At 38.1% G+C, this 26671-nt stretch overlaps 1 protein-coding gene across 6 annotated transcripts in view; it reads left to right on the top strand.

The window, feature by feature from the left end:
* ena (ENAH actin regulator enabled) overlaps positions 1–26347 on the top strand; it is an 85626-nt gene extending 59279 nt beyond the window's left edge. For 3 of the 6 annotated variants that reach the window (XR_011238181.1, XR_011238178.1, XR_011238177.1), the window contains 14 exons: positions 6300–6465; positions 7481–7636; positions 8656–8771; positions 9556–9769; positions 10638–10750; positions 11899–11995; positions 13523–13573; positions 13788–13988; positions 14270–14449; positions 15283–15388; positions 16327–16412; positions 16830–16950; positions 17361–22701; positions 22757–26347. Coding sequence is in view for 1 of the 6 variants with exons in the window: in XM_069507168.1 (XP_069363269.1) it covers positions 6300–6465; positions 7481–7636; positions 8656–8771; positions 9556–9769; positions 10638–10750; positions 11899–11995; positions 13523–13573; positions 13788–13988; positions 14270–14449; positions 15283–15388; positions 16327–16412; positions 16830–16950; positions 17361–17385; positions 25722–25725 (1636 nt within the window). In the remaining 5 variants the exon portion in view is untranslated. The remainder of the gene's footprint in view (positions 1–6299; positions 6466–7480; positions 7637–8655; positions 8772–9555; positions 9770–10637; positions 10751–11898; positions 11996–13522; positions 13574–13787; positions 13989–14269; positions 14450–15282; positions 15389–16326; positions 16413–16829; positions 16951–17360; positions 22702–22756) is intronic. The other 3 variants (XR_011238180.1, XR_011238179.1, XM_069507168.1) reach the window with 3 other exon arrangements.
* The last annotated feature ends 324 nt before the right edge of the window (positions 26348–26671 follow it).

Here is a 26671-nt window from a genome sequence, read left to right as displayed (position 1 = left end):
TACATAAAATGTTATCGAGTTTTACAGGTCTCATGTAACTCAACTTACGGACAGTCATAACGAGCACTAAACAAAACAAGTCTTACATTAAAATAACCTAACCTAAACATGAAAAATATAAGCTATAAAATACAAAATGAATATTGAACCTATTGGTTTGGCACGTAGCGATGGCAAGAGACCTGATGGTATGACGCTCGTACCGTGGAAGATGGGCAGGTCGCTTGTTTGGGATGCAACTTGTGTAGACACTTTAGCTGCATCCCACATTCAGGCGACCTCCTCTATGGCGGGTGCAGCGGCCATCAGCGCCGAACAGGCCAAGAGGCGCATATATGAAAACCTCGATGGGAGCTTCGTATTCGTGCCTTTTGGTGTGGAGACCTTGGGGCCCGGTTGTTGTTTTTTTTTAGATTAAAGTTTATTAATAGTTTATTTGTATAGAAGACAGTATCAAGACCGCCTTGCAGCCGCAGCTGAAACTGCTGAAAACGGCAAGCGGCGCAAGTATGCCTCTCTTATAGAGAGTTACATTTGTTTGCCGTTTGCCGTGGAGACCCTGGGGCCATGGAGTCTTAGTGCTAAAAAATTTTTACGAGACATTTCACCGCGATTAATAGCCTCATCTGGTGACAGAAGGGCTGGCTCATTTTTTGCGCAACGGATCAGCCTGGCTGTCCAGCGCGGAAATGCAGCCAGTATTCTTGGCACCATTCCACGCGGTCATGATTTATATAGTAATTAGATAAGGCTAGCTTTAAGTTTTATTGTAATATTAAAGAAGTTTATTTGTTAACCATTGATAATAAAATAAATAACCATAAATGAATATTATAATTAAATGAATCCTAAGTTAAATTATGTAATAGGTATCTATATACAATTAGCTAACAACTAGGGCCTGACATAATAATTATCGTACTTAGGAATCAAGTGATTTAAGTCATGTAGTCCCGTTGTCCCCGCTAGCCGTATCCCCGTTAACGGGGACATCGAATTTGAATAAAATTATTAAAAACTTATCCCGTTGTCCCCGTTGTCGTTTCTGTTTAACGGGGACAAGGGTATTTGAATTAAATTATTGAAAATCTATCCCGTTGTCCCCGTTCTCTATTCCCCTTCAACGGGGACTGCGGTAAAAGTAGCTTGAATTTAAATTTTAAAAAATACGTTATTTGTACTATATTATATTATATTAGTAGTTAGTATGTAAATAACTTTCTATGACGTGACCACTGTTATGGAAACTGTCAGCCATATTTTCCCCAAAGAATAATGTCGTTTTAACTACGGCAGCCCTGCATGACTTGGTTCAACGTTACGTTTAACCTTTACAACTTTCCGATATAATCCGATATAACCATGCAATGCATTGACTTTCAAATGACTTTAAAATCCCACTGGAGGAAAGTACGTAGTACTTAATTAATTATGTTTCAAAAAAAGTCAAAAGTTAAATCATTTATTCAAAACTAGCTGATGCCCGCGACTTCGTCCGCTTGGATTTAGGTTTTCAAAAATCCCGTGGGAACTCTTTGATTTTCCGGGATAAAAAGTAGTCTATATATCCCCGGGATGCAAGCTATCTCTGTACCAAATTTCATCAAAATCGGATTAACTATTGGACCGTGAAAAGCTATCAGACAGACAGGCATTCGCATTTATAATATTAGTATGGACAGGTAACATTCTACACTTTTTGATGGTCACTTGCTGAATTTGTAAGGTAATGATGTTAAATTACGTAAACTTTTTTTTTTTTAAATAGAGATAGCGAGCAAACGAGCAGGCGGGTCACCTGATGTTAAGTGATTACCGCCGCCCATGAACATTTGCAGCACCAGAGGAACCGCCGATGCGTTGCCGGCCTTTTAGAAATTTGTTGGTCCGCCTCTTGAATAACCCCATGTTGTAATCTAGTGGGAACACCGCCGATGGGAGTTGGTTCCACAGTTTGCATGTGCGTGGAAAGAAGGATCTGGTCCAGCGCACGGTCGAAGTGCACCAGACACCCAGGTGGTAAGGGTGAAATTCCTTACGGTCGCGCGCTTAAGACTAAAACTTAAGACTAAAGCTACGAGTTTTATGGTCTGCACCCGTACTTAAAGTACGCGACAGGTCGAGATGGCAATCGGGGTGGGGCACAGCCATTTGGACCTGTTGCGTACTATAGTTTTTAATTCGAATCGCAAGGATATGCATCCCTTTCAGCATCAGTTTTCCCCTCTAATTTTAATACAAGTACCTTCAAGTCAAGAGTGAATAGGCATATTTTATGCAAGCGCGCTCCATCTATAGAGCCTCAATAGCTCAACGAGTATAAGAGTGGACTGAAAACCGAAAGATCGACGCGACGGTTCAAACCCCGCCCGTTGCACTATTGTCGTACCGACTCCTAGCACAAGCTTGACGCTTAGTTGGAAAGGAAAGGGGAAAATTAGTCATTTAACATGGCTAATATTCTTTTTTAGAAAAAATCTTAGGCCGCATCACTTACCACCAGGTCTGATTGCAGCGAAGCGCTAGTCTATATATTATAAAAAAGTCCTCCGTAGTTGCGTACTTACGTCCTACGTAGTTAGGTATAACTAGCTTATGCTCGCGACTTCGTCCGCGTGGACTGTACAAATTTCAAACCCCTATTTCACCCCCTTAGGGGATGAATTTTCAATAATCCTTTCTTAGCGGCTGCCTACGTCATAATAGCTATCTGCATGCCAAATTTCAGCCCGATCCGTCCTGTAGTTTGAGCTGTGCGTTGATAGATCAGTCAGTCAGTCAGTCAGTCACCTTTTCTTTTTATTAGGTATAATAACCATGGAATACCTTAGCTTCGCGACCAATTAATTAGGCGAACGAATACTTTTTAATTAGAATAAGCCAACTGTACGCGTAGGTATATCTTACATAACTCTTTGCGCAAAGCTTTTGCAAGAAACCGACTGCCGACTGTCTACCTGAAGTACTAAATAACCTTATAGTATAAGAGACCACCTCGACAAATGCGCTGTTTTCCTGCGTGTTACATATCCTAACGATAACCTAGTTCAAATCACTTACGCAGCAAACCATCTTTGAAGGCTAACTCACTAGGTCATGAGTCCAGCGCTCCGTCAGCAAGAAACTACCTCATTGCCATACGTGACTCCGCAACGAATTGGGATTTAGCTATATTTTAACATTAAGGTATTTAAACCAAGTGAGAGATGTGAAGAGGGGCAGTCTGTCGTCACACCTCGACGCAGTCTCTTAGTTAGGTTAGATTAGATTTAGGTCGTCACCATGTAAAACTCTGCATCTAACCTCGGTGCAGAGTGCAGACGTTAGGTTAAGTTAAAATGTAAAGATTTAAGAATATAAATTTAGTAAAAGCCTATCTTCGTTTCCTTCAAAAATCCTCCTGGTTGCCGCTTACGTAACTTGCGCCTTTACTAAAAAAATAATCAAAATAATTAATTATTTTTGACTCACTTTTAAAATTGATAATTTTTATGGTTCCTTACCTCAAAAGGAAAAACGGAACCCTTATACTTAGGATTACTTTGTTGTCTGTCTGTCTGTCTGTCTATCTGTCTGTCTGTCTGTCTGTCCGTCCGTCTGTCTGGGGTGTCATATGAAAGGGCTTTACCTGTGCATTCTAAAACAGATTTTTATTTATTTTTTGCATCATAAAATAAAATAAAATAAAATAAAAATCTTTTTTATTCAAATAGACTTTTACAAGTACTTTCAAATAGTCGGATGCATCTACCACTGGTTCGGAATGCCTTTCCTACCGAGAAAAACCAGCAACTCGGCGGTTGCTCTTTTCAAATATTTGATATAGGTACAAGATTATGCCATGTATAAAATAGTATTTGCAGTCTTGTGCGTTGCTGGAACGAGCTGCAGGTCAAATCCACGCTCTTTTATCATTTAGATAATCTTCAATTGTGTAATATACTTTTTTCAGGAGCATATTTTAAATAGATTTTTTAAACTTGTGCAAAGGTAAGTCCAAAATAGTTTGCGGGATTTTATTATAAAAGGTTTTAAACCCATAGTTTTGAATTATCGTGAAAATGTCGAAAAAATTTGGGTTTAAGTCAAGAGGATTTCTAAATAATATAAAATTGCAGAACCGTAGTCGGTCTCCTACACTACTAGTGTCTTTAAACGAGCTTTATCGTAAGAACGATCAAATCGATACACTTATATGGTACTTAAGTTGCGTATTCGTTACATAAAACGTTAACGTTAACCTTAAGCACTTATGCGTCTCTTCTTACGTTCACTGTGTATTTTATTCTTTACCGTTTTATTTTCTTTGAAACGATTATAATATGATGTCTCTGTGAATACAGATACCATCCATACCCAATACCCATACATGTCGCCATAGGCGACTCCTGTTTAAGTGTTGTATAGAAGCAGGCGTTACTTTGCGGAAGTCCATGATATACAATGAACCAAAAGCTTAATTTCGTATGCTGCATGTTGCACCATACAGTTTCGACCTGTTTCAGCGGATTACAGCAAATTAAGCTTTTGGTTCAGTGGGGCCGATTCTCTTGTACACAATCTCTAAACTAAACTAAATTAACAGGTCTAAATCTAGTGCTATCCTTTTCCACAAGCAACATTATGACAGGGATAGCAATAGATTTAGACATGTCATTTTAGTTTAGTTTAGAGATTGTGTACGAGAGAATCGGCTCCATTGTCCGGTTTAAGTTTTTAAAAATCCAGAATTAAAAGTGGCCTATGTATGTATATACTTTATTGCACCACAGAAACACAAATGACAGGTTACAAAAAGTAGAATCTTAATAAATAGGTACAAAAAGGCGGTCTTATCGCTAAATAGCGATCTCTTCCCGAACAAATGGACAATGGGAGGTGGTGTATAATAAACCTAAATACCAATAGCTAAATAAACTAAACCATATAATAAGAATATAAAATACATATTATTAATACACATACAAATAAAAATGCCTATGTCACTTTTCAGGTCTTTAACTACATCCATGCAAACATTACAACCCGTTTACTAAAAGAATGGACCTGGCGTCGATTAAAAATTAAAAAAGTCCAACAGAGCAAGGCAAAAAAAAAAAGCAAGCAAGCCATGTCAGCTATAAAAGGTCTCCGATCATCGTGTCGGAGGACGAAAAAGCGGACATGCAAAAAAAATAATTAAAAAAATAATAATTAAAAACTCAACAAGTGGCAGACAAAATTCGTAATACGTGTATGTCGCATCTTTGTCACTGATACCCGTACTACGAATTTTTGTCTGCCACTTGTTGAGTTTTTTTATTTATTTTTAATCGACGCCAGGTCGTTTTAGTAAACGGGCTGTACGTCGATCCGTTGCATTGCTCCGTTGCGACGAGATTGAAGAACGAACCAACAAATAAACACATTTTCGCATTTATAATATGGGAATTTAGTGATTTTGTGGAATTGTAGATAAACACCCACTGTGAGTGATCAGTGGGGTGATTCTCTAACTCAGTGTCTAACACTGAACGATAGCCACAGAGCTCATTTTTTATCCGTTGAAGGTTTTCTACGAAACAATATTTTACTACCACCCAGTGAAGCAGCTATGTAGAACCACCCAACCTCGGTGGCTATTCGTCTTCTCAAAAACACATCCAATACTCAGTTTGTCACCAATTTTCGCAAATATTAGGTAGGTATGTGACTTCCATAGAATTCGTTTAGCGTCACTCACAAAAGGGAGACAATTCGATTTGTAATAGGTATTCGATTCCGAGTATAATATCCTTATCACGCTGACTATTTTTGATGTCTCATGTAATTCATACCTATTCGTGCAAAACTTATTTCGATTCTGCGAATTGCTAAATAAGTACAGTGGAAACTCGATTAACTGGACTAAGTAATTGTTGTCGTTAGTCTAAGGGGGTAAAATAGGGGTTCGAAAGAGTAGTCCACGCGGACGAAGTCGCGAGCATAAACTAGTTTCAAATATGGCGATTTGTCTGTGTGATTCTGCGAGCAAATGCACTCTCCTCATATTCAGAGTACTAAAATATTCGCGCAACCTTTTAACAATCCTAGTAATATTTGAAAACTAGCTGCCCTGGCGAACTTCGTTCCACCTAACACTCGATTCAAGTTTTTTAAATTTTTTTCTCCGTAAGAACCATCCTCGTACTTCAAGGAATATTATAAAAAAAGAATTAGCGAAATCGGTTCAGCGGTTCTCGAGATTTGCGATGAGCAACACATTTAGTGATTAATTTTTTATATTATAGAGATAACTCATCAATTTCTTTTGTCCACAGCGAGCAATCGATAAGCAGCGCCCGCGCCTCCGTCATGGTCTACGATGACGCGATGAAGAGGTGGATTCCTTCCGGCTCCAGCTCGGGGCTGTCCAAAGTGCACATCTACCACCACACGCAGCATAACACCTTCCGCGTGGTTGGCAGGAAACTCAACGACCATGAGGTAAACCTTCTACATACTTTTACCGCCCATTGAGGAAAGAACGTGGGTTAGCCAGTTAGCCTTATTATTAACTTTGCTGGCTCAGTGACCCAGATTTTTCCTTCCACCTTTTATCTGGTTTTCGGCACCAAAAGCTGCCAATCATGTCCGTCTTACGCCAATTTGCGACAATTGGCTCTTTAAAATGCTTGGATATCTTTGTAGGTTTCATCAATTCAGGAAGTTATGGCATATGGTGATGTGATTTGAAATTAAGGGAGATAAAAAGGGTAGGACTGCCTGAAGAAAGATGAATCCCAGAAATCTTTACCTTAATATCAATCGTTTACTTACTTAAAGATTTTATCACCTTACTAGATGATGCCCGCGACTTCAGCCGCGTGGATTTAGGTTTTTAAAAATCCCGTGGGAACTCTTTGATTTTCCGGGATAAAAAAGGGTAGCCTATGTCCTTCCCTGGGATGTAAGCTAACCCTGTACCAAATTTCATCAAAATCGATTAAACTGATGGGCCGTGAAAAGCTAGCAGAGAGACAGACAGACAGACACACTTTCGCATTTATAATATTAAGTATGGATAAGAATTAGGATTGCAAAGACTTGACAGTGGGATTTCACTTCAGAACACTCATCTTTGACACAATAAGGCCATGAGAGAATCAACTCCAATTCACTTTCGGTACCGTGGGCAGAAATGCAAATGATCGTGAGGTAATCGCGTAACAGATGCTAAGAAAAATTACAAACTCGGTCCCGTGTGGGTTGAACCTTACATCGCTTTTATTCGTAGGCTATTTATTTACCTACTAGCTTATTCCCGCGACTAATATTCCCCTTTCCTCTCCAACTAAGCGTCATGCTTGTGCTAGGAGTAGGTACGACAATAGTGCAACGGGCGGGGTTTGAACCGTCGACCTTTCGGTTTTCAGTCCACTCCTTTACCGGTTGAGCTATTGAGGCCAATTTATATGGCTGTTTCTGAATCAGTCTGTTTAACCGCAGTTTCGTCTTCCAGGTGGTAATAAACTGCGGTATCGTCCGTGGTCTGAAGTACAACCAGGCGACAGCCACCTTCCACCAATGGCGGGACGCGCGGCACGTCTACGGTCTCAACTTCTCCTGTCGCGAAGACGCCGATAGCTTCGCTCGCGCTATGATGCACACACTCGAAGTAAGTGAGACTCAGTCAAAGTCAAAGTCAAATTACTTATTTAAAATAGGCAATACATTACTCTTTCGATTGTCAGTTGTTGGATTTGTAAGATAATAGTGGTGATAAAATACGAACTCATAAAATACACGAACGCTGGCAAAAACGAGGACAGGTGTTAGTATTGATGATTTCTGATATGATACCACAAAAAAAGACGCGAAAAAATATATTAAAAAATCCTATGATTTTGTGAAAGTTTACGATGAACTGCAAATAAAATATCTGAATGACGCTAGAGGTCAACGAACGTTGCGTAAGTAGGCCACTCGGTGTCAATGTCGCGTCACGTCTACGGTCTCAACTTCTCCTGTCGCGAATACGCCGACAGCTTCGCTCGTGCAATGATGCACACACTCGAAATAAGTGAGACTCATAAAATACAGGATGTAACCAGATCATTGGCAAAAATGAAGACAGGTGATAGTATCTACTGATGATTGCTGATATGACACCACAAAAAAAGACGCGAAAAATATATAAAAAAACAAGTGCGAGTCAGACTCGCGCAGCGAGGGTTCCGTACTACAGTCGTATTTTTTGGACATTTTGCACGATAAATCAAAAACTATTTTGCATAAAAATAAATAAAAATTCATTTTACAGGTAAAGCCCTTTCATATGATACACCACTTGGTATAGTATAATCTTACGTTAAAAGTTGAAAGTACTAATTATTTGTTCAAAACACATTTTAATTTTTTTTGTGATGTGACCACAAATTCACGGTTTTCAGATTTTTCCCCTAATGTCAGCTATAAGACCTACCTACCTGCCAAATTTCATGATTCTAGGTCAACGGGAAGTACCCTGTAGGTTTCTTGACAGACAGACAGACAGACAACAAAGTGATCATATAAGGGTTCCATTTTTCCTTTTGGGGTAGGGCGCATTCTAAACTAGTCTGCTGATTTTCTAAAACTACAAAATTGGGGATAGTAGATGCCGTTATAATTACATTTGAATGTACTTATTTTCAGATCCTAGCGAACAAAGTGGTGAACAACACGGCACCCGCCCCTCCTCAACCCCCCAACCCGCCGGTGCCCTACAATGGACATAACAACACGCATTATGACGAGGACATGGGATACAGGTATGCTTTCTTACCTTACAATATATTTACATCTTTTTTCTATATAATATATTTTATTTATTTTTATTTTTCATGTACCTACCAAAATTGTAGTTACAAAGTAATAATAAATTAAGTTACATTGGAAATGCTTATCTCTAAACAGAGATTTCTTCCAGCTTCCCATTCAAGGTTGTGAGTAAGGCGTATCAAAAAGTGGAATAGGTCTACGGTACTAGAATCTAATAAACTACATAAATATCTTATACTAAATACCCAAATCAACTTATATACAATAACAATACTTATAATAAATAATATATCCCTAAGAATGAATCGCTAAATGTGTTTCTGATCGCAGATCTCGAGAACAGCTGAACCGATTTCGCTAATTCTTTTTTATAATATTCCTTGAAGTACGAGGATGGTTATTACGGAGAGATTTTTTTTAAAAATTGCTAAATTCCCACGGGATTTTTAAAAATCTAATTCCACGCGGACGAAGTCGCGGGCAATCAGCTAGTAATATATAAATCTGGGACAAACACAAAGTCTTACGGATTACAGTTCTTTTATAATAAACTAGAAACTGCCCGCGACTTCGTCCACGTGGATTTAGGTTTTCCAAATATGTCCTTCCTCGGGATGTAAGCCAACTCTGTACCCAATTTCATTAAAAAAAAAAAGAAAAAAAAACTGTTGGGCCGTGAAAAGCTAGCAGACAGACAGACACACTTTCACATTTATAATATTAGTATGGATAGTATGGATTGCTTTAACAAATTGAACACAATCATCGTTTTAGAACAATGACACGAGAAGACGCAGCGATACTTCAACAGCCGCAATACCACGCTCCGCTGCATCAACAACACCAGCCCCCGCTCCAACAACACCAGCCCCAGCTCCAACAACACCCGCCCCAGCTCCAACAACACCCGCCCCAGCTGCAACAGGTCCAACCTCAACCGCAACACCATCCGCCGAGCCAGTACCACGCGCCGCATCATCATCACCCGGTAAGTTTAATACTATCTGTACATCATGCCCAGCTGCGCAACAACACCAGCCGCAGCTGTAACAACACTAACTCTAGGCCCAACTTCTTCCTTACCTTATTCCACGCTACATGGCGTCGGCACAACATGTCTTCTTCTCCCACTCACGTCTGTCATCCGTTAACGTATAATCCATTCCTATTTCACGCATATCCTCTTTCACGCAATCCATCCACCTTTTCTTTGGTCGTTCTCTCCTCTTTTTTCCTTCCACATACATATTTAACATTCTTCTAGTGACATGGCTTTCTTCCCTCCGCTTTATTTGCCCATACCATGCCAGCCTATTACCCCTCATCTTTTCTACCACTGGCGCTACTTTCAAACTTTCCCCTAATATATTTATTCCAACTAACAAAGCTTTTTATTCAGTCGAAACCTATGCAGGCGCCGGAAGCATCCGTGGCCCGTGAGAAGCTGCCATAGGCCGGAGATACCCAAGTCGTTTTGAGTGTCTCCGTCACAGCAGGGAAGAATCGCCGGAGATGACTGCCTCAGATTGAGATGTGATGGACAGGACAGACAGACACATGAGTGTTTCTTTTTTTTCTTTTGGACGTATGGAACCCTAATAAAATCTAATGTATGGTGGACTTGTTTTTTTTTTTTTTTTTTTTTTTTATATTTAGGCAACTTGAACCCATTTGAACATACATAAAAGTAAATACAAATACAAATGTACATTATTGTTAAAAATAATAATAATAAAATGAAAATAATAAAGTTACAAAATATACAATAATAAAATTTAAATTTAAATTAAATTTAAATTAGAGATTGCCCCCAAATAGGAGGTTCGTACTTTATTCTCAGGCCATATTATTTTCAGGCCGCCCTTCCCGCCAGCGTAGCACAAAATGCTCCCGCGCCGCCTCCCCACGGCGTCCACACGCTGCCCCACGCGCCCGCGCCGCCGGGCCACGGCCACCATCGTACCAACAGGTGAGATTCACCATCATCATCGTCATCATCATCATCATCGTCATCATCGTCGAAACAAGCACCTGTGTCTGGCATCCGTACGAGGCAAAGTACGGGCTTATATTAGAAAAAGTACAAAAGGCCTTCCTAAGATACCTGTATAAACGTTGCTATGGATATTACCCTTTCCTATACCCAACCAAATTTCTGTTAGGTTGCTTAGGTTTCAACTCCCTGGAGGTCAGACGCATTTGCGACCAACTGAAAACTATGTGTCAAATTTTGCGAGGAGATGTTAATGCTCCAGAACTTCATGACCAACTGTGTCGCATACATGTCCCTGAATCCAACAGTAATCTTCGTCCACGAAAAAATAAACTTTTCGTGGTCCCACATCATCGCACTGTTGCTAGATCTATGTCACCTATACCCCGTTCATTAGCATCATTCAACGCGCTTTTGGACAATAATGCTCAATGGGACCCATTTAATGATGGGTCTATAATACTGGTTCGGGAGTTACTGAAGTACGCTGAGAGCATTGCATGAATATGTCATTCAATGTTCTCAGCGTACATATTCAAAATTCTTTGATCTTTTATCGTTTTGTATTTTGTCTTTTTTCTTGTACCTTTATTTGTATTTAAATTTATTATTAATCATCTAGTTAGTGTAAGTGGCACTGCCGTTCTAACTAGATATAAAATAAATAAAATAATAATAATCATAATAATCGTTACCCGATAGATGGTCACTACTAGACGTGAAACAAACAATTTCATTTCATTTCAATTTCAAATGCCAAACAAGTTTTGGAAATGCCAACAAAGTAATTATTCACATAGTACTAATAATAAATAGTCTCAATAGCTCAACGGTAAAGGCGCGGATTGAAATCCGAAAGGTCGGCAGTTCAAACCCCACTCGTTGCACTATTGTCGTACCTACTCCTAGCACAAGCTTGATGCTTAGTTAAAGAGGAAAGGGGAATATTAGTTATTTATCCTTCAAAAAAAAAAAGTACGCGACAGGTCGAGGTGACAATCGGGGTATTTGACGGGGGGACGCCCCGCACACCCGCACCCGGTGTGCGGGGCGTCCCCACCCCTCGACCTGTCGCGTACATGTAAATTGTAAACATATAGTATAATTTTTGATATGTTTTTCAGTGCGCCGATGCCGCCGAATATGTCTTTGTCGGCCGCCTCTACGATCACTGCCCCTCCCCCCGTGCCGCCGCATCAGAACCTACCCGCGCCCGCTAACGTATGAATTTATTCATATCCATACTAATATTATAAGTCACATAAGTCGTGAGAAAACCGGCGTACTTGAGAGTTCTCCATAATTTTCCCAAAGGTGTGTGCAGTCTGCCGATCCGCACTTGGCCAGCGTGGTAGACTAGCCAAACCTGTCTCATTCGATTCTCTTCGTGCTCAGTAGTGAGCCGACGATAGGTTGATCATGATGATTATAAGTCACATAAGCGGGAAAGTGTGTCTGTCTGTCTTATTACCTTTTCACGGTCCATCTGTTTAACCGATACTGATGAAAGATACTGTAATGGCATGCATTCCGAAGACTGTCATAGCTAGGGAAATACTCTAGTCTTTTTATCCCGGAAAACCAAAGAGTTTTTATCGGAGTAAAAAAACTAAATCCATATGGATGAAGTCACGGCAATGATCTACAGTACCCTTATTATAAATGCGAAAGTGTGTTTGTTTGTTGGATTGCTGGTTTGTTCTTCAATCATGTCGAAACGGGTGCAACGGACGTGATTTTTTGCATAGAGACCTGGAGAGTGACATAGGCTACTTTTTATCGGGGAAAATCAAAGAATTCCCACGGGATTTTTAAAAAACTAATTTATAGTATTTTAATAAGTAGCAGTTGTTTTTCGTAATGAATGCAGCATGTATGGCTGTACGTATTTTTTGCACACTCACATGTGTATACGTACACACACTCACATGTGCATACGTACACACACTCACACGTGTGTACATACATACGCTCACACGTGTGTACGTATATACACTCATACGTGTATACGTACACACACTCACACGTGTGTACGCACATACACTCACACGTGTGTACGTACATACACTCATACGTGTATACGTACACACACTCACACGTGTGTACGTACATACACTCATACGTGTATACGTACACACACTCACACATGTGTACGTAGTACTTACACACACTCACACGTGTGTACGTACATACACTCATATACGTATACAAACATACACTCATATGTGTATACGTACACACCCTCACACGTATGTACGTAGTACGTACATACACTCATACGTGTATACGTACACACACTCACACATGTGTACGTACACACACTCACACGTGTGTATGTACATACACTCATATATGTATACGAACATACACTCATATGTGTATACGTACACACACTCACACGTGTACGTCTACGTACACACACTCACACGTGTGTACGTACATACACTCATATGTGTATACGTACATACACTCATATGTGCATACGTACACACACTCACACGTGTGTACGTACATACACTCACATGTGTGTACGTACATACACTCATACGTGTATACGTACACACACTCACACGTGTGTACGTACATACACTCATATGTGTATAGGTACACACACTCACACGTGTGTACGTACATACACTCATATTTGTGTATTATTACGAACATGTACTCGTACGTACGTGTATATTACTGTACTACAACTGTAATACAAAAATTAAATTTAAAAAATATGTATAACAATATTTTCAGGGTCCAATAGCGCCCCCCACCCCTCCAGCCGCGCCACAGCCTCCGCCTATGGTAAGTAATAAATACTGCTTATAATTATATTATATGCTCGAAAAAAAAAATCCAACCCATGAGTTTATGGTTACATCACATAAAAAAAGTGTTATTTCTTGTACGATGGTACGAAACCCTTCATGTGCTAGTACGACTCGCACTTGAACGGTTTTTTTATTTGATATCTAACCTCGGTACATTGTCTATCTAATCTATGTTTATCTTGTTTTAGCAACAGACTCCGCCCCCTCAGCCAGCAGCGCCGGCCCCTCCCCCGCCGCCACCTCCACCCGGTGCGGCGCCGCCCCCCGCGGCCCCCGCGCTCACCCCCGCGTGTCCCCCGCCGCCCCCGCCGCCGCCGCAGCCCCCCGCGACGGACATCTCTGGGTTAGCGGCACAGCTACAGCAAGCCAGACTCAAACGACAAGCCAAGGTACACTATACTACATGGGGTTATTCAAGGGGCGGACCAACAAATTCCTAAAAGGCCGGCAACGCATCGGCGGTTCCTCTGGTGCTGCAAATGTTCATGGGCGGCGGTAATCACTTAACATCAGGTGACCCGACCCGCCTGCTCGTTTGCTCGCTATATCTATTAAAAAAAAACTACTACATACTACTATTTTTGTTCTTCGTATTCCTCATAGCTTGACTCCCTGAACAAGGTTGTGTCCCACGCCTGCGATTTCTGCACTCACTATATTTTCTTTTCAGCAACAACAGCAGCAGTCTTCAGGCAGTGCGACCCCCGGCAGCGAAGCCTCCCCCCCTGGGGGCGTGGGGGGTTCGGACCCCCCTGCCAACCCCCGCGGCAACTTGCACTGTATGATGCACGAAATGCAACGAACTCTGGCGCGGCGCAGAGCGCACCTCGCGCATCTGGATAAGAGCGAGGTAATGTGTTTTACATTTTCAAATCCAAGATGGCCGACGTGTTTTTTTTGGGGTGCTGACGTAGATAGAATAATAGGTAGATGTATGTACTGTGTAACCGCGTATGAGATAGCGATAGCACGACGTAACGATGAATAACACGACAATTATTACCATTGTTTAGTAGTCAATATTTGTATTAACCGATCAACAATATTTGTATTAAACGTTTTTTATGTGAAAACAAGTAAATAACTCATGAGAAATACAATTACGCCACAAATTCTCAAAGTTTGTTTTGCAACTTCTTGTATGTATTCTTGAAAAAAACCAGTTACACGATAAGGGACAAAAAATAGGTTAGCTGCGTCTCTGTTTATCACATTAGTGACTTTATCTGTGCTCTCTTTTTAGTGCGAACGAGAAAGGAAACGTTCCTGCATCTACCTTTATTACTCTATCTACGGGTGCTAATTACGAAAATGGCGTCCGTTTTGAAATCCAAGATGGTTGACGTATATTCCGCGACAGGTTGAAATGGCAATCGGGGTATGAATACCCGCACGTCACGCGCGCTCTCCCGCACTGGGTTAGTGCGGGGGGTTTTGGGGGTGTGCAGGGCGTTCCCTCCCCGATCGCCATTTCAACTTATCGCATACTATATTTTTTATGAATTTCACATGGATGTCATTTCCGAGGTTTTATAGTGTGCCTATTACGAAAATAGCGGCTTTTTTTTGAATTCCAAAATGGTGACTTCCATTTTTATTTTATTTAAATTCGAAGTTTCACTTCTTCTGTGTACCCATTTCTTAATATTTTGGTGAAATTATAGTGAAATGTGTGATTTTCAGCAGGAATCGTCAACAGAGAGCTCAGCCAGTTCGACCCCCATGAAGTCATGGGAAAGGTCCGCCACGCTGCCGCATAGGATGCCCGCCGCTTGCAATGGCAACTCTTGTAAGTAAATACAACTAAATTGTCATCTAAATCCACCATAGGTTTTCGAAATTTGTTACAGGGATAGCTTGCATCCCGGGGATGGACATAGGCTACTTTTGCCCTGGAAAATCTAAGTGTTCCCGCAGGATTTTCAAAAAACCTAAATCCAAACAAAGTCGCGTGTATCAGCTCAGCTACGTACCTATAGTAAATATAATTGAATCATATTGAATCCTGCCCCTTCACACAAATAATTATGTTTTTTAAAAAAAGTTTGGAAGTTTACTTAAAACTTATATAAAAAAATATTTCGAGAGCCTCAATAGCTCAACCGGTATAGGAGTGGACTGAAAACCGAAAGGTCGACGGTTCAAACCCCGCCCGTTGCACTATTGTCGTACCTACTCCTAGCACAAGCCTGACGCTTAATTGGAGAGGAAAGGGGAATATTAGTCATTTAATATGGCTAATATTCTTTAAAAAAAAAAAAATTGAATCCTGCCACTTCACACAAATAATTATGTTTTTAAAAAAAAGTTTGGAAGTATACTTAAAACTTATATAAAAAAATTATAAGCTTTATTATTATTACTTATTCATGCAATCTGCAATCTTGCAAGCATGCAAAATGTAGCTAAGTGGTTAGGACGTCAGCCTTCTAGTCGGAGGTCGGGGGTTCGATCCCGGGCACCCACCTCTAAACTTTTCGGAGTTATGTGCGTTTTAAGTAATTAAATATCACTCGCTTTAACAGTGAAGGAAAACATCGTGAGAAAACCTGCATTCCTGAGAGTTCTCCATGATGTTCTTAAAGATGTGTGAAGTCTACCAATCCGCACATTGCCAGCGTGGTAGACTATGGCCAAAACCCTTCTCACTCTGAGAGGAGACCCGTGCTCTGTAGTGAGCCGGCGGGTTGATCATGATGATGATTCATGCAATCTAAACATTTACAGCAAATAACGACGGCAGTGCGCCGGCGCAATCTCCGCGAGCGGCGAGAAAGCGGTTCGGCTCCGCCAGCGAAGAAACTATACTAAAGGTAAACCATTAAAAATGTTTATCTAAATATATAAAAGGCGAAGGTGACTGACTGACTGGCTGACTGACTGACTGACTGATCTATCAATGCACAGCTCAAACTACTAGACGGATCGTGCTAAAATTTGGCATGCAGATAGCTATTATGACGTAGGCATCCGCTAAGAAAGGATTTTTGAAAATTCAACCCCTAAGGGGGTGAAATAAGAGTTCGAAATTTGTGTAGTCCACGTGGACGAAGTCGCGAGCATAAGCTAGTTTGGTATAAAAGCGACATAGTACAGTACTATTATATATATGTATACTTATACCATGGCAGTCTGCGTAACTTATAAAAGTGGTAGTACTTCTACTTGTCTACGGCTTGGGTTTCTATTTTCTTCTTGTACATACTCGTAACATAAGTGATTATTTTCAGCAAGTGAATGGTGGAAATGAAAATGGCTGCGTGTCCGCCGCCGAGTGGGACAGTTTCAAGCAAGACGTGCTCCGTGAGATACGTACTCAAGTCAGCCAGATGAAGCGGGAAATACTCGACGGTGAGATTATTACTATACCTAACCGTATTTAATGTGTGTGTGTGTGTGTGTGTGTGTATAATAGAATAAAAATATTTTTTATTCAAATAAACTTTTGCAAGTACTTTTGAATCGTTAAATGCATCTACCACTGGTTCCATATGTCTTTCCTACCGAGAAGAACCAGCAAGAAACTCGGCGGTTGCTCTTTTCAAAGATTCGGTTTACAATTATTATGATGGTATAAAAGTAATTGTGTGTGTGAGCGCGTACGTGCGTGTGTGTGTGGGTGTGTGTGTGTGTGTGTGTGTGTGTGTGTGTGTGTGTGTGTGTGTGTGTGTGTGTGTGTGTGTGTGTGTGTGTGTGTGTGTGTGTGTGTGTTCATGTCCATACCATGCCAGCCTAGTAAATGACATTTGTGCTTTTTTCAGCCATGAAGGCAGAGTTCGCCCGCAGGTAAGCTAGTCCGTCGCAGGCCACACCGGTGGAACAGTTCTAAACAATCATCCCATACTTGTGTACTGTAGAGATTATTATCGCTGAGTTATATGGACAGTTCTGAACAAACATACCATACTTACACGTCTTATGTAGACAACTACTTTGTTACATGGAACAGTTCTAAACAATCATGCCATACACACACGTCTTTTATACCTAAGAGATTATCGCTAAGATATATGGACAGTTAAGTAAACGTACCGTACACACACGTCTTATGTAGACAACTATAGTAGGGCCATTATGAAAGTGCGAACTGGGTCATATATTTTTATCAGAACTCTCTCTTGCACTTACAGACCTTATGTGTAATAGTAAAAAAGAGGAATTGTCGATAACAGGTTATAAATAGTGACGGGAAACAATACAAAATTAGCTACCCCTGCCTTTACCATTTTAGGCAGCCCTTTATCGATAACGCCTTCTGTGGAATTGTCGCAACCCTAGGATTGTAATGATTTATGGCTCAGTTCGCACGTTCATAATAGCCCGAGTATACTTTGTTACATGGAACAGTTCTAAATAAACTTACCGTACATACAAATCCTATTTACCATAGTGATTACAATTTACAGCCATGTTATATGGACAATTCTAAGCAATCGTCCCATACACGTCTTATGTATCATAGTCAACTGCTATGTTATATGGAACAGTTCTAAACGAACGTACTTTACACAATATTGTATGTACCATTGTAAGTATTAATATAATATGTTTTAAATATAATACATACAGATTTCTCATGTACCATAGGTATTTGTTACACAATGGCCCCGATTCTCTAGTCTCTCTCTAAAGTAAATTTAGAGTATCTGCATCCTTTTCTTTTTACTAATGCTAAAAAAGGAACGGAACATGACTTTCACATTTAAAGACTCTAAATTTTAGTGCACAATACAAATTTAAACAGTAGGTTCGCGACTGTGCGCTAAAATCACGGGTTTTACCATCTAAAAATTAAATTTAGAAATGTCAAACTGCTTCTGTCCTTTTCATATTACAATAGTAAGAAGAGGGTGCGAATACTCTAAAATTAGGTTGTGCTTAGAACCGATGCCAATGTACCACCAATTTCTGTTATATGTGGTATAAATAATACATTATGTATCATAAAATGCATGTTGGAATTTAAAAAAGGAGAAGCAAGCGTTTTGTATGAAAAGTTATACATTGATGAGGAATAGTGAAAATTATCTAAAGTAATAAATACTTAGGCGCCGTCCTATTGTCATCGCTCGTGCGATAATGCGATGCGATTTCATCGTGCGATGAAATACAATATGAACGCATCGCATGATCGCGCGATCTTCAATAGAACACAGTTTGTTTGAACGCACGGGACGCGCGATCATTTTCGTCGGACGCACGTCTTTTACATTGAAAGTTAATATGTAAATGATTGATTGATATGCAATATTGGAACATGATTGTAACCGTCTTCACGTATAGGATAACAATAAATTAAAACACCAAGATTTTTAAATGTAATAATCAAAAAAAATTTGTACAGGAAAAGAAAAGTTTACCTCTATTACTAAAAAAATAATAAAAAATGTACGAAAAATTTTTAGAAGTAATTTCGTCAATCATTTTAAAATTAACAAAAAAAATTACAGTGAGCCTAAATTTGACTGTCATAACTTGACAGTATTAAATATTTGTATGACAGAAAGTTCCATACGTAACCGCCAGGAGCTCTGTATATGTTGTCATTATTATATTAATAATATCTGTCCCGGCTGTACTCACGTGCTTAGTCGACGTTAGCCCGACTAGTTTCGAACCCATCCGTGGTCCTTTTTCAAGGGAGTCAGTTCGCGCACGCGCCGCGGTTGTGACTGCGGGCCGCGCGGGCCGCTGCTCGTAGAGCCCGTTGTGAGGGGGGGGGGGGGAAGCTGCCGATCGTCTCCCGACAGTTGTTGCGAACTGAATCCCTTGAAAAAGGACCCCGGATGGGTTTGAAACTAGTCGGGCTAACGGGCTAACGTCACGTACAGCCGGGACAGATATTATTTATAGTGGAAACCACTCACGCTAGTTTAAAGATTTTTATATAATTAAAAAAAAGAAATCCGTGATCCCTTTAGATGTTATCATCTTAACGTTTGTATCATAATATATAAATAGTAGTCCGCCATTTTACATTTTTTTACCCCAAAATAGCGGTCACACATAAAATCTGTATTAATCAATCATCATCATCATCATCAGCCTGTGGAAGTCCACTGTTGGACATAGGCCTTCCTTAAAGAGCGCCACCAAACCCGGTATTAATCAATAGCTGGTATCAATCCAAACAAGTAGGTATCGTGAGTGGTGGCTATCCAACTTGTGGACGATCCCAAACTAACTGGCTCGTTGGAAAAGCCTGGAGCACCGCAGAGACGTAAGCTCTCTAAATAAAATATTAAAAACCTTGCAAAAGGAAAGGTAAAGGTACTAACCAGAATGTGTATGGCTGAACATTGATATATTCTAATGCTTATTGCCCCAAATAAGGCTGAAAATGTGAAAGTAATTAAATAAATGTATATTATTAAGTGTTGCTTGCAACACTGAGGGGGCTATTCTTTAACTTTTTTGACATTTAGCGATTCTCGCGCAAGAGTCGCGACCTGTCATTTCATACAAAATTGACACGTTAACAGCAGTGCATAGTCCGTACAAAATTAGTTCTAACGCGCCATTTTAACTGTATGTGTTAACTGTCTGTCAAAAGTACGGTTCACCTTTAAAATAAGGACTTAAATCGTACTTTTGACATGACAGTTGACACTTAAAGTTAAAATGGTGCGTGAAAACTCATTTTGTACGCTTTATATATTTATCAGATGCGCGATTGCGGTAGAATGACAGCTACAATGTCACGATCTCAATCACCTCTGATTGGTTGACGTTCACTTACTGTTGGCTATATTGCATTGTTGCAACAAGAGTACCATAAATTTAGCCAATCAACAATTGAGATTGTAACAATGATTGATACAGTTTTCCCGTAATCGACCAGAAATATGTAAAATTTTATAAAATGACAGGTCGCGACTTTAGTTGCGAAGTGTCAAAAGTTTACAGAATGAATCCCCTGAATAATGATTTTAACTTGTAACTGTTCGCCAGTGTTGTCTGGATATTTGTGATTGTAATAAATAATAAAACGACGTATAATAAGGGTTGCCAGTAAAAAATAACAACGATATCAATATATACAGTCTATGTAACAGTGTTGTTGTATAAAAATAAAAATCAGCACCCCTAGTACAAAAGTTTGATAGTAATCAATGCGATAGTTGCCATCCAAAGTCGCTATTGCTTTGGTTGCTAGCAAAGTTTGACTAAACTTTTAATAGTAGGGAAAATCGTTTCGCACGAAATAAGCATAAAGTTGTTTTTCTTTTTCTAATTTTATACTTAAACAAAAAAGTATTTATTGGGATACGTATAAACTGTGTACGTAGCGTGTAAGGATATACAATTATAATTAAATATTTATTGCCGGTTTTTGACGAACTTAAAATCCAGGCCCTATTTTCAATTTATCAAACAAACTGACTTAGAAATTTTGCCGGTTTTTAAATACAAAAACTGTCAAAACGTCAAAGTAGCCCAAACTAAATAATTATAAATTGGTAATTATCGAACGTTCACTGTAACTTGTCCCCTGATGTTATGTTGGCACCATTGCAAATCATACAATAATAAACCCTAAGGTCTTAGGAATAAAGCAAACAAAGCAATGCTGCCAACATGACGGCAGAGATCGAGTTATAGTGAACGATCTGTAAAAAATCTTTAGACAGATTCAAAGTTAATCATTATTTAATTTATTTATACATATTGTACTATTAATATATTATAGTATTATTATAATATATTTATTTCCGTGTATACTTATATAATATTTATACTTACATTGAAAACGTTTAAAAACCGTCAAAAATACAGATTGAAATGTGTAATAATCAACTAGTATCAAGTTATACCTAGTATTATTATATTTATTGACTATACAATAACGATTATGGTTTCACAGAGTATATAAAATAATATAAATACCTAATAATCTTACTTTTTATATATTTTTCTTTTTGTGGTGCTTTCTACACACTTGTTTTAAAAGTGTTTGACATTCAGCATTATTGGTCGCGGTCGCGAACTCTCATCTGGAACAAAACTGTAAATTTTTTAAGCGATACTGCTGTCAACATGACAGTTGTATGTCGAAACCGGCCAAGTGCGAGCCGGAATCACGCACCAAGGGTTCCGTATTCTACAGTCGTATTTTCGACATTTTGCACAATAATTCAAAAACTATTAGGCATAAAAATAAATAAAAATCTGTTTTAGATTGTACAGGTAAAATCCTTTCATACGGTACCCCACTCGGTATAGTAAATAGTAATCTTACTTTGAAAGTTAAAAATACTAATTATGTGTTCATGAACTTTTTTTTGTGGTGTAACCACAAATATCACGGTTTTCGGATTTTTCGGAGAAGTATCTTATAGGTTACTTGACAGACAGACAGACAACGAAGTGATCCTATAAGGGTTCCTTTTTTCCTTTTGATGTATGGAACCCTAAAAAAGTAAGTTAACATCCTTAATCTAAGGAGACAACGAGTTAGGTTTTTAAAAATCCTGTGGGAACTCTTTAGTTTTGCGGGATAAAAAGTAGCCTATGTTCTTCCCCGGTATGCAAGCTATCTCTGTCCCATATTTCGTCAAAATCGGTTGAGCCGTGAAAAGCTAGCAGACAGACAGACAGACACACCTTCTCATTTAAAATATTAGTATGGATTTTACCAAACACCCTGTATATTTTGTATACTCTGTGTTTTCTAATATACAGTCTAGAATCGTAATGGTTTAATTTAGAAAACGAGTGTTTAGTAAAGTTAAATTAAACGAAAGATTAAAATAACTATTCTTTTGTCGGATGAAATTATAACTTTAAAACCCTTTTGTGGTCTTCCATAAGTGATATAATGAAATCAATTAATATTTGTTTTAATAAAAAGTAGTTACAGTTGTTTTAAAAGTTATAGACGTCCAGTGCTGGACATACTCGTAGGTCGCTTGTAGGAACTTTCACACACTTATTTTCTTAAAATTTTCTTGCTTAATTTTTTTTTCCTAAAAATAAGAGCGGTTACGCACTCATTCGATCCGAGTCTGTGAAAACACGATTATGAAAATATCGGTCTGAACTCGGATATTGCTTAAAGTCCTTTTCATGAAAGAAGTCCCGCCAGAGGCGTCTCTAGCCCTTGTGGCGCTCGTGTGCAACCAGTACCCTGGCGCCCTCTAGTCTACTACTAGACTAGAGGGCGCCAGGGTACTGATTTCCACTGTAACTGTTAGTATTCCATTTTGACCCTGCTCCTACGAGCAGGGTCAAAATGGAATACTAACAGTTATATTTTCAAACGGAAATTCGGATGCAAATGGTGCAATTTTAAATGATGACGGTGTCGGCCATAACACGAGAGCAGGTTCTTTGAGAGCGCCGGCATCACAATACAATTTCAGAGCTTATATAAGCAAATACAATTTAAGAGCTTTAATATATTGTTTCATCGAAGTATGCAGGAAATAGTATTATTTGATTTACATATGCTAAATGTAAAATAGGTAAAAAAAATTACGACATTATGTCACGCGAGTACAGCGCTGCGTCTGGGGGACTTCTTTCATGAAAAGGACTTTACCTACTAATCCGCTGATCCGCAGATATGTCCGATTTGAATCCGAGACATTCTCACGGATAACAGCGATCACGTACTCATCCGATCCGAATCTTTATTTTTTTTTAATCCAGTTAAAATCGTTTCAGACGTTCATCGTTTCAGTAGTTTCAGAGTTTATCGTTGACGGCTAAACAAACAAAAATCATTTCTCTTTATAATATAAGTTTAAATTTTTTTTTTAAATTTTGTATGCCATTATAAAACCTCTTTTCGAAAATCTAAAAACAAAAGGTCCGCACGCACATGCGATTGAATTGGCGCGCGAAATAAAGCATAATGGACGTTTTCAATTATGTTACAATTTTCAACAAAACAAAATCCAGTAAAATTCGGTTCAGTAGTTTCAGGGTTTATCGATTGCAAATAAACAAACAAATCATTCCTATACCATAATACTAGTGTTTATAGTAAATAATAATATGACTGACAACATTTAGGCTTTACGCACCGAAAGAAAAATTTCAACCGGCAAGAGATTTCAAAACTAATTACAGATTTTACCAGTTTTCGAAAAATATTAAATTTTGAAAGTACATGTTACAACATGCTTACAAACTGTACAAAATTAAGTACCTATCTATCGATTTACATCGCGATTATGAAAAACGCGCGTCGAATTGAAAACCTTTTTATTTACTTCTTTTATGAAAAAGTTAATAAAAACTGAAAATACATAATATGACTTTATAAACATTTTTTGATCATGACTGAAAAAGAGAATGCACTGACTGTTATATTTATTTAGACACAATATTTTAAAAAATGCTTATCAGAAAAATAGAAAATGTTTCAAATTGTTTAGTATAAGTTAGGCAGTAATAAAAAACTTTGAAACAACATTTTTATGAATTAGATAAAAATGAAAAGCTTTTTTTTTTAAAGTCAACTGCGAAAAAATCTAAAAAAATTAGCAACGAAAAATTTAAATTTTTGTTTTTCTGAAAAGACATTTTTTCTGTTTGAATTTTTTGTATAAATCTACGGTAAGCGCTAACACGGTTTAGTTTATAAGATACCACTACAGTGAATAGACTGAAAACTACCATTCCGTGAAAAAATTTATGTATGTACGGCCGGCCTGACAATTTCAATACATTCGTTTTTTGATTTTTATACAAAAAATGCCTATTATCAATATAATATCATATTTTGCCATTCCTGCGAATCCTTTTTGGGATTTCATTTTCCGCACATTTTTTTGGATTTTTTGATTTATATGATGAAACTTGGTGCTTATAATAGCATATTATATACACACGTACTATGATTCCATTATTATTTTGACTGACTATGCATTTAACATTTTTAAAAGTGTGCAATTCAAAGGCAAATAATTTACATAATTTCGACATTTCTGGATAAAGTGAGGAGTTTTTACACAAAAATTACATTCAAGGTTCAATTCAGTTAAATGATTATGTGATTGAAAAATATGATTTTTGCAACTCAACCCGCGTTTCGTCATATATAGGATTTTAGGTAATATAAACTTTCAAGCAAATAATTCGGGTCGATTTTTAAAATTTTTTGAAATTGAAAAAAAAAAGAAATGAAATTTGAATAAAACTATAGTCACCGACACGGTTTCATTGTTCGTTTAATTTATAAATCTTTGAAGTTTAAGACCCCTGAAAAAAGTGGTTCTTTACACCTAGGATTAAAGTTGCCTAAAATCCTGTATATAAATAGGTAACTCTTAGTGATATTTATATCTGTATTATGTAAGATAACTATAAGTATTAAATGTACTAAAAACTAACCAAATTTATGTCGATTTAAATATAAAAAAAAAAATGTTTGTACAATTTTTGTATTGGTCTCAGTTATGTCAAAGATTGTATTTATTCATAGAATAGACTGAAAGGAGGTGAATGAATTTTCAAGTCCTTTATACCGTTATAGATTCATCATCATCATCATCATCTACCCATCGTCGTCTCACTACTGAGCACGGGTCTCCTCTCAGAGTCTCAGAATGAGCTATAGTCTACCACGCTGGCCAATTAGTGCGGATAAGCGAACTTATGGAGAGCATTATGAAGTACCCTCAGGTTCTCCTCACGATGTTTTCCTTCATCGTTAAAGTAAGTGATTGAATCAATTGAGTAAGTATCACTTGCTTTAACGGTGAAGGAAAACATCGTGATTCGTGAGGACTCCTGCATGTCTGAGAGTTCGGCATAATGTTCTCAAAGGTATGTGGAGTCTACCAATCCGCACCTGACCAGCGTGGTAGACTATGGCCCAACGCTTATCATTCTGAGAGGAGACCCGTGCTCAGTAGTGAGAAGGCGATGGGTTACGTTGATGATAGATTTAATATTAATTATTATTATATGAATTTTGTACTGGTATAAACACTCCGAAGAAATCGTTCGCCATCTCTTAGACAAAAAAGGTATATTATGTGAAACACGCCATTTTTCGATGAATATTATTAAATTCGCCTAATAATTGAGCTTACTTTAATTTTGTCGTACACGTAATTTAATAAAAACCTTGTTCTTTAAGAATTTTTCAGTGTTACGCCTCTGTTCCACAGGTGACGGTCTAGACTCGGAGTTCTGCGTTCCGCGTTCCCAACTACCCAATCAAAGGTCAAGTGTCCAAATGTAGAACTCTGAACTCTTGAAAGTTGGCAGTGGGATCGAGGGCTTATATTCTAAATTCTGTAATTGCTGATTTTTACTAAGATTAAATTTGAGAGAACTTTTATATTACTCGCGAATTTGGCCGTTGCACTACCGCGCACTGTTTTTGCGCTTTTTTTAGGTTTTATATTGATTAAAAATTAAAATAATTATATATTTAATTGATTAGTAGTTAAATTGCTAATTATTTATGCTTGCTCATATCACTAAATGATTTTTTATGACGAGTTTTGTAATGAAAAAAATAATAATGTAAAAGCTTATACATTATCGCCATGGAGAAAAAAAATTTTTCACAGTGGTAATTTTTATTTTTTTTAAATAAATTATGATATCGACGTGATAATCCGCCGCAGCTTTAGATTACCACGTGGTGTACATTAATTCAATTTATTACTAATTATTATTATTAAATAATTATTGTTTTCATTTTTTGTAGTCACTCGGAATAATTGTAAATATTATTAATTTTATTGTATTACCTATACTTTACGAATTATATTTTTTTGTGATCGCCCATTTTTGTTTTCTTTATTTTTCCTACTATTTATTTTTTATTTTTGCAGTTTTTTAATTATGGCAAAACATGAAAAAGGCTTACACGTGCAAACTAAGAAAGTCAAACGTGTCCACTATATTGTAACGTCTCAGCTAAAATATAGCTTTAATAATATATTTTCAATGGATTTTATCCTACAAAGAATATTGAATCAAAATATATTTTTACCTAAGACGTCACGTTTCCCTTACTTAGTTTGGTCGCTTTATAGAGTGGGTTAATTAATTTTTTCAGTCTTAAAAATGGTTCAGCGAATAGTTTATTTTATTTCTATCATGATAA

Source organism: Maniola hyperantus, chromosome 25 (genome assembly GCF_902806685.2).
Source record: "Maniola hyperantus chromosome 25, iAphHyp1.2, whole genome shotgun sequence".
NCBI lineage: Eukaryota > Metazoa > Arthropoda > Insecta > Lepidoptera > Nymphalidae > Maniola > Maniola hyperantus.
The sequence above is the reverse complement of the archived record's forward strand: the minus strand, read 5'-3'. Positions and strand labels throughout refer to the sequence as shown.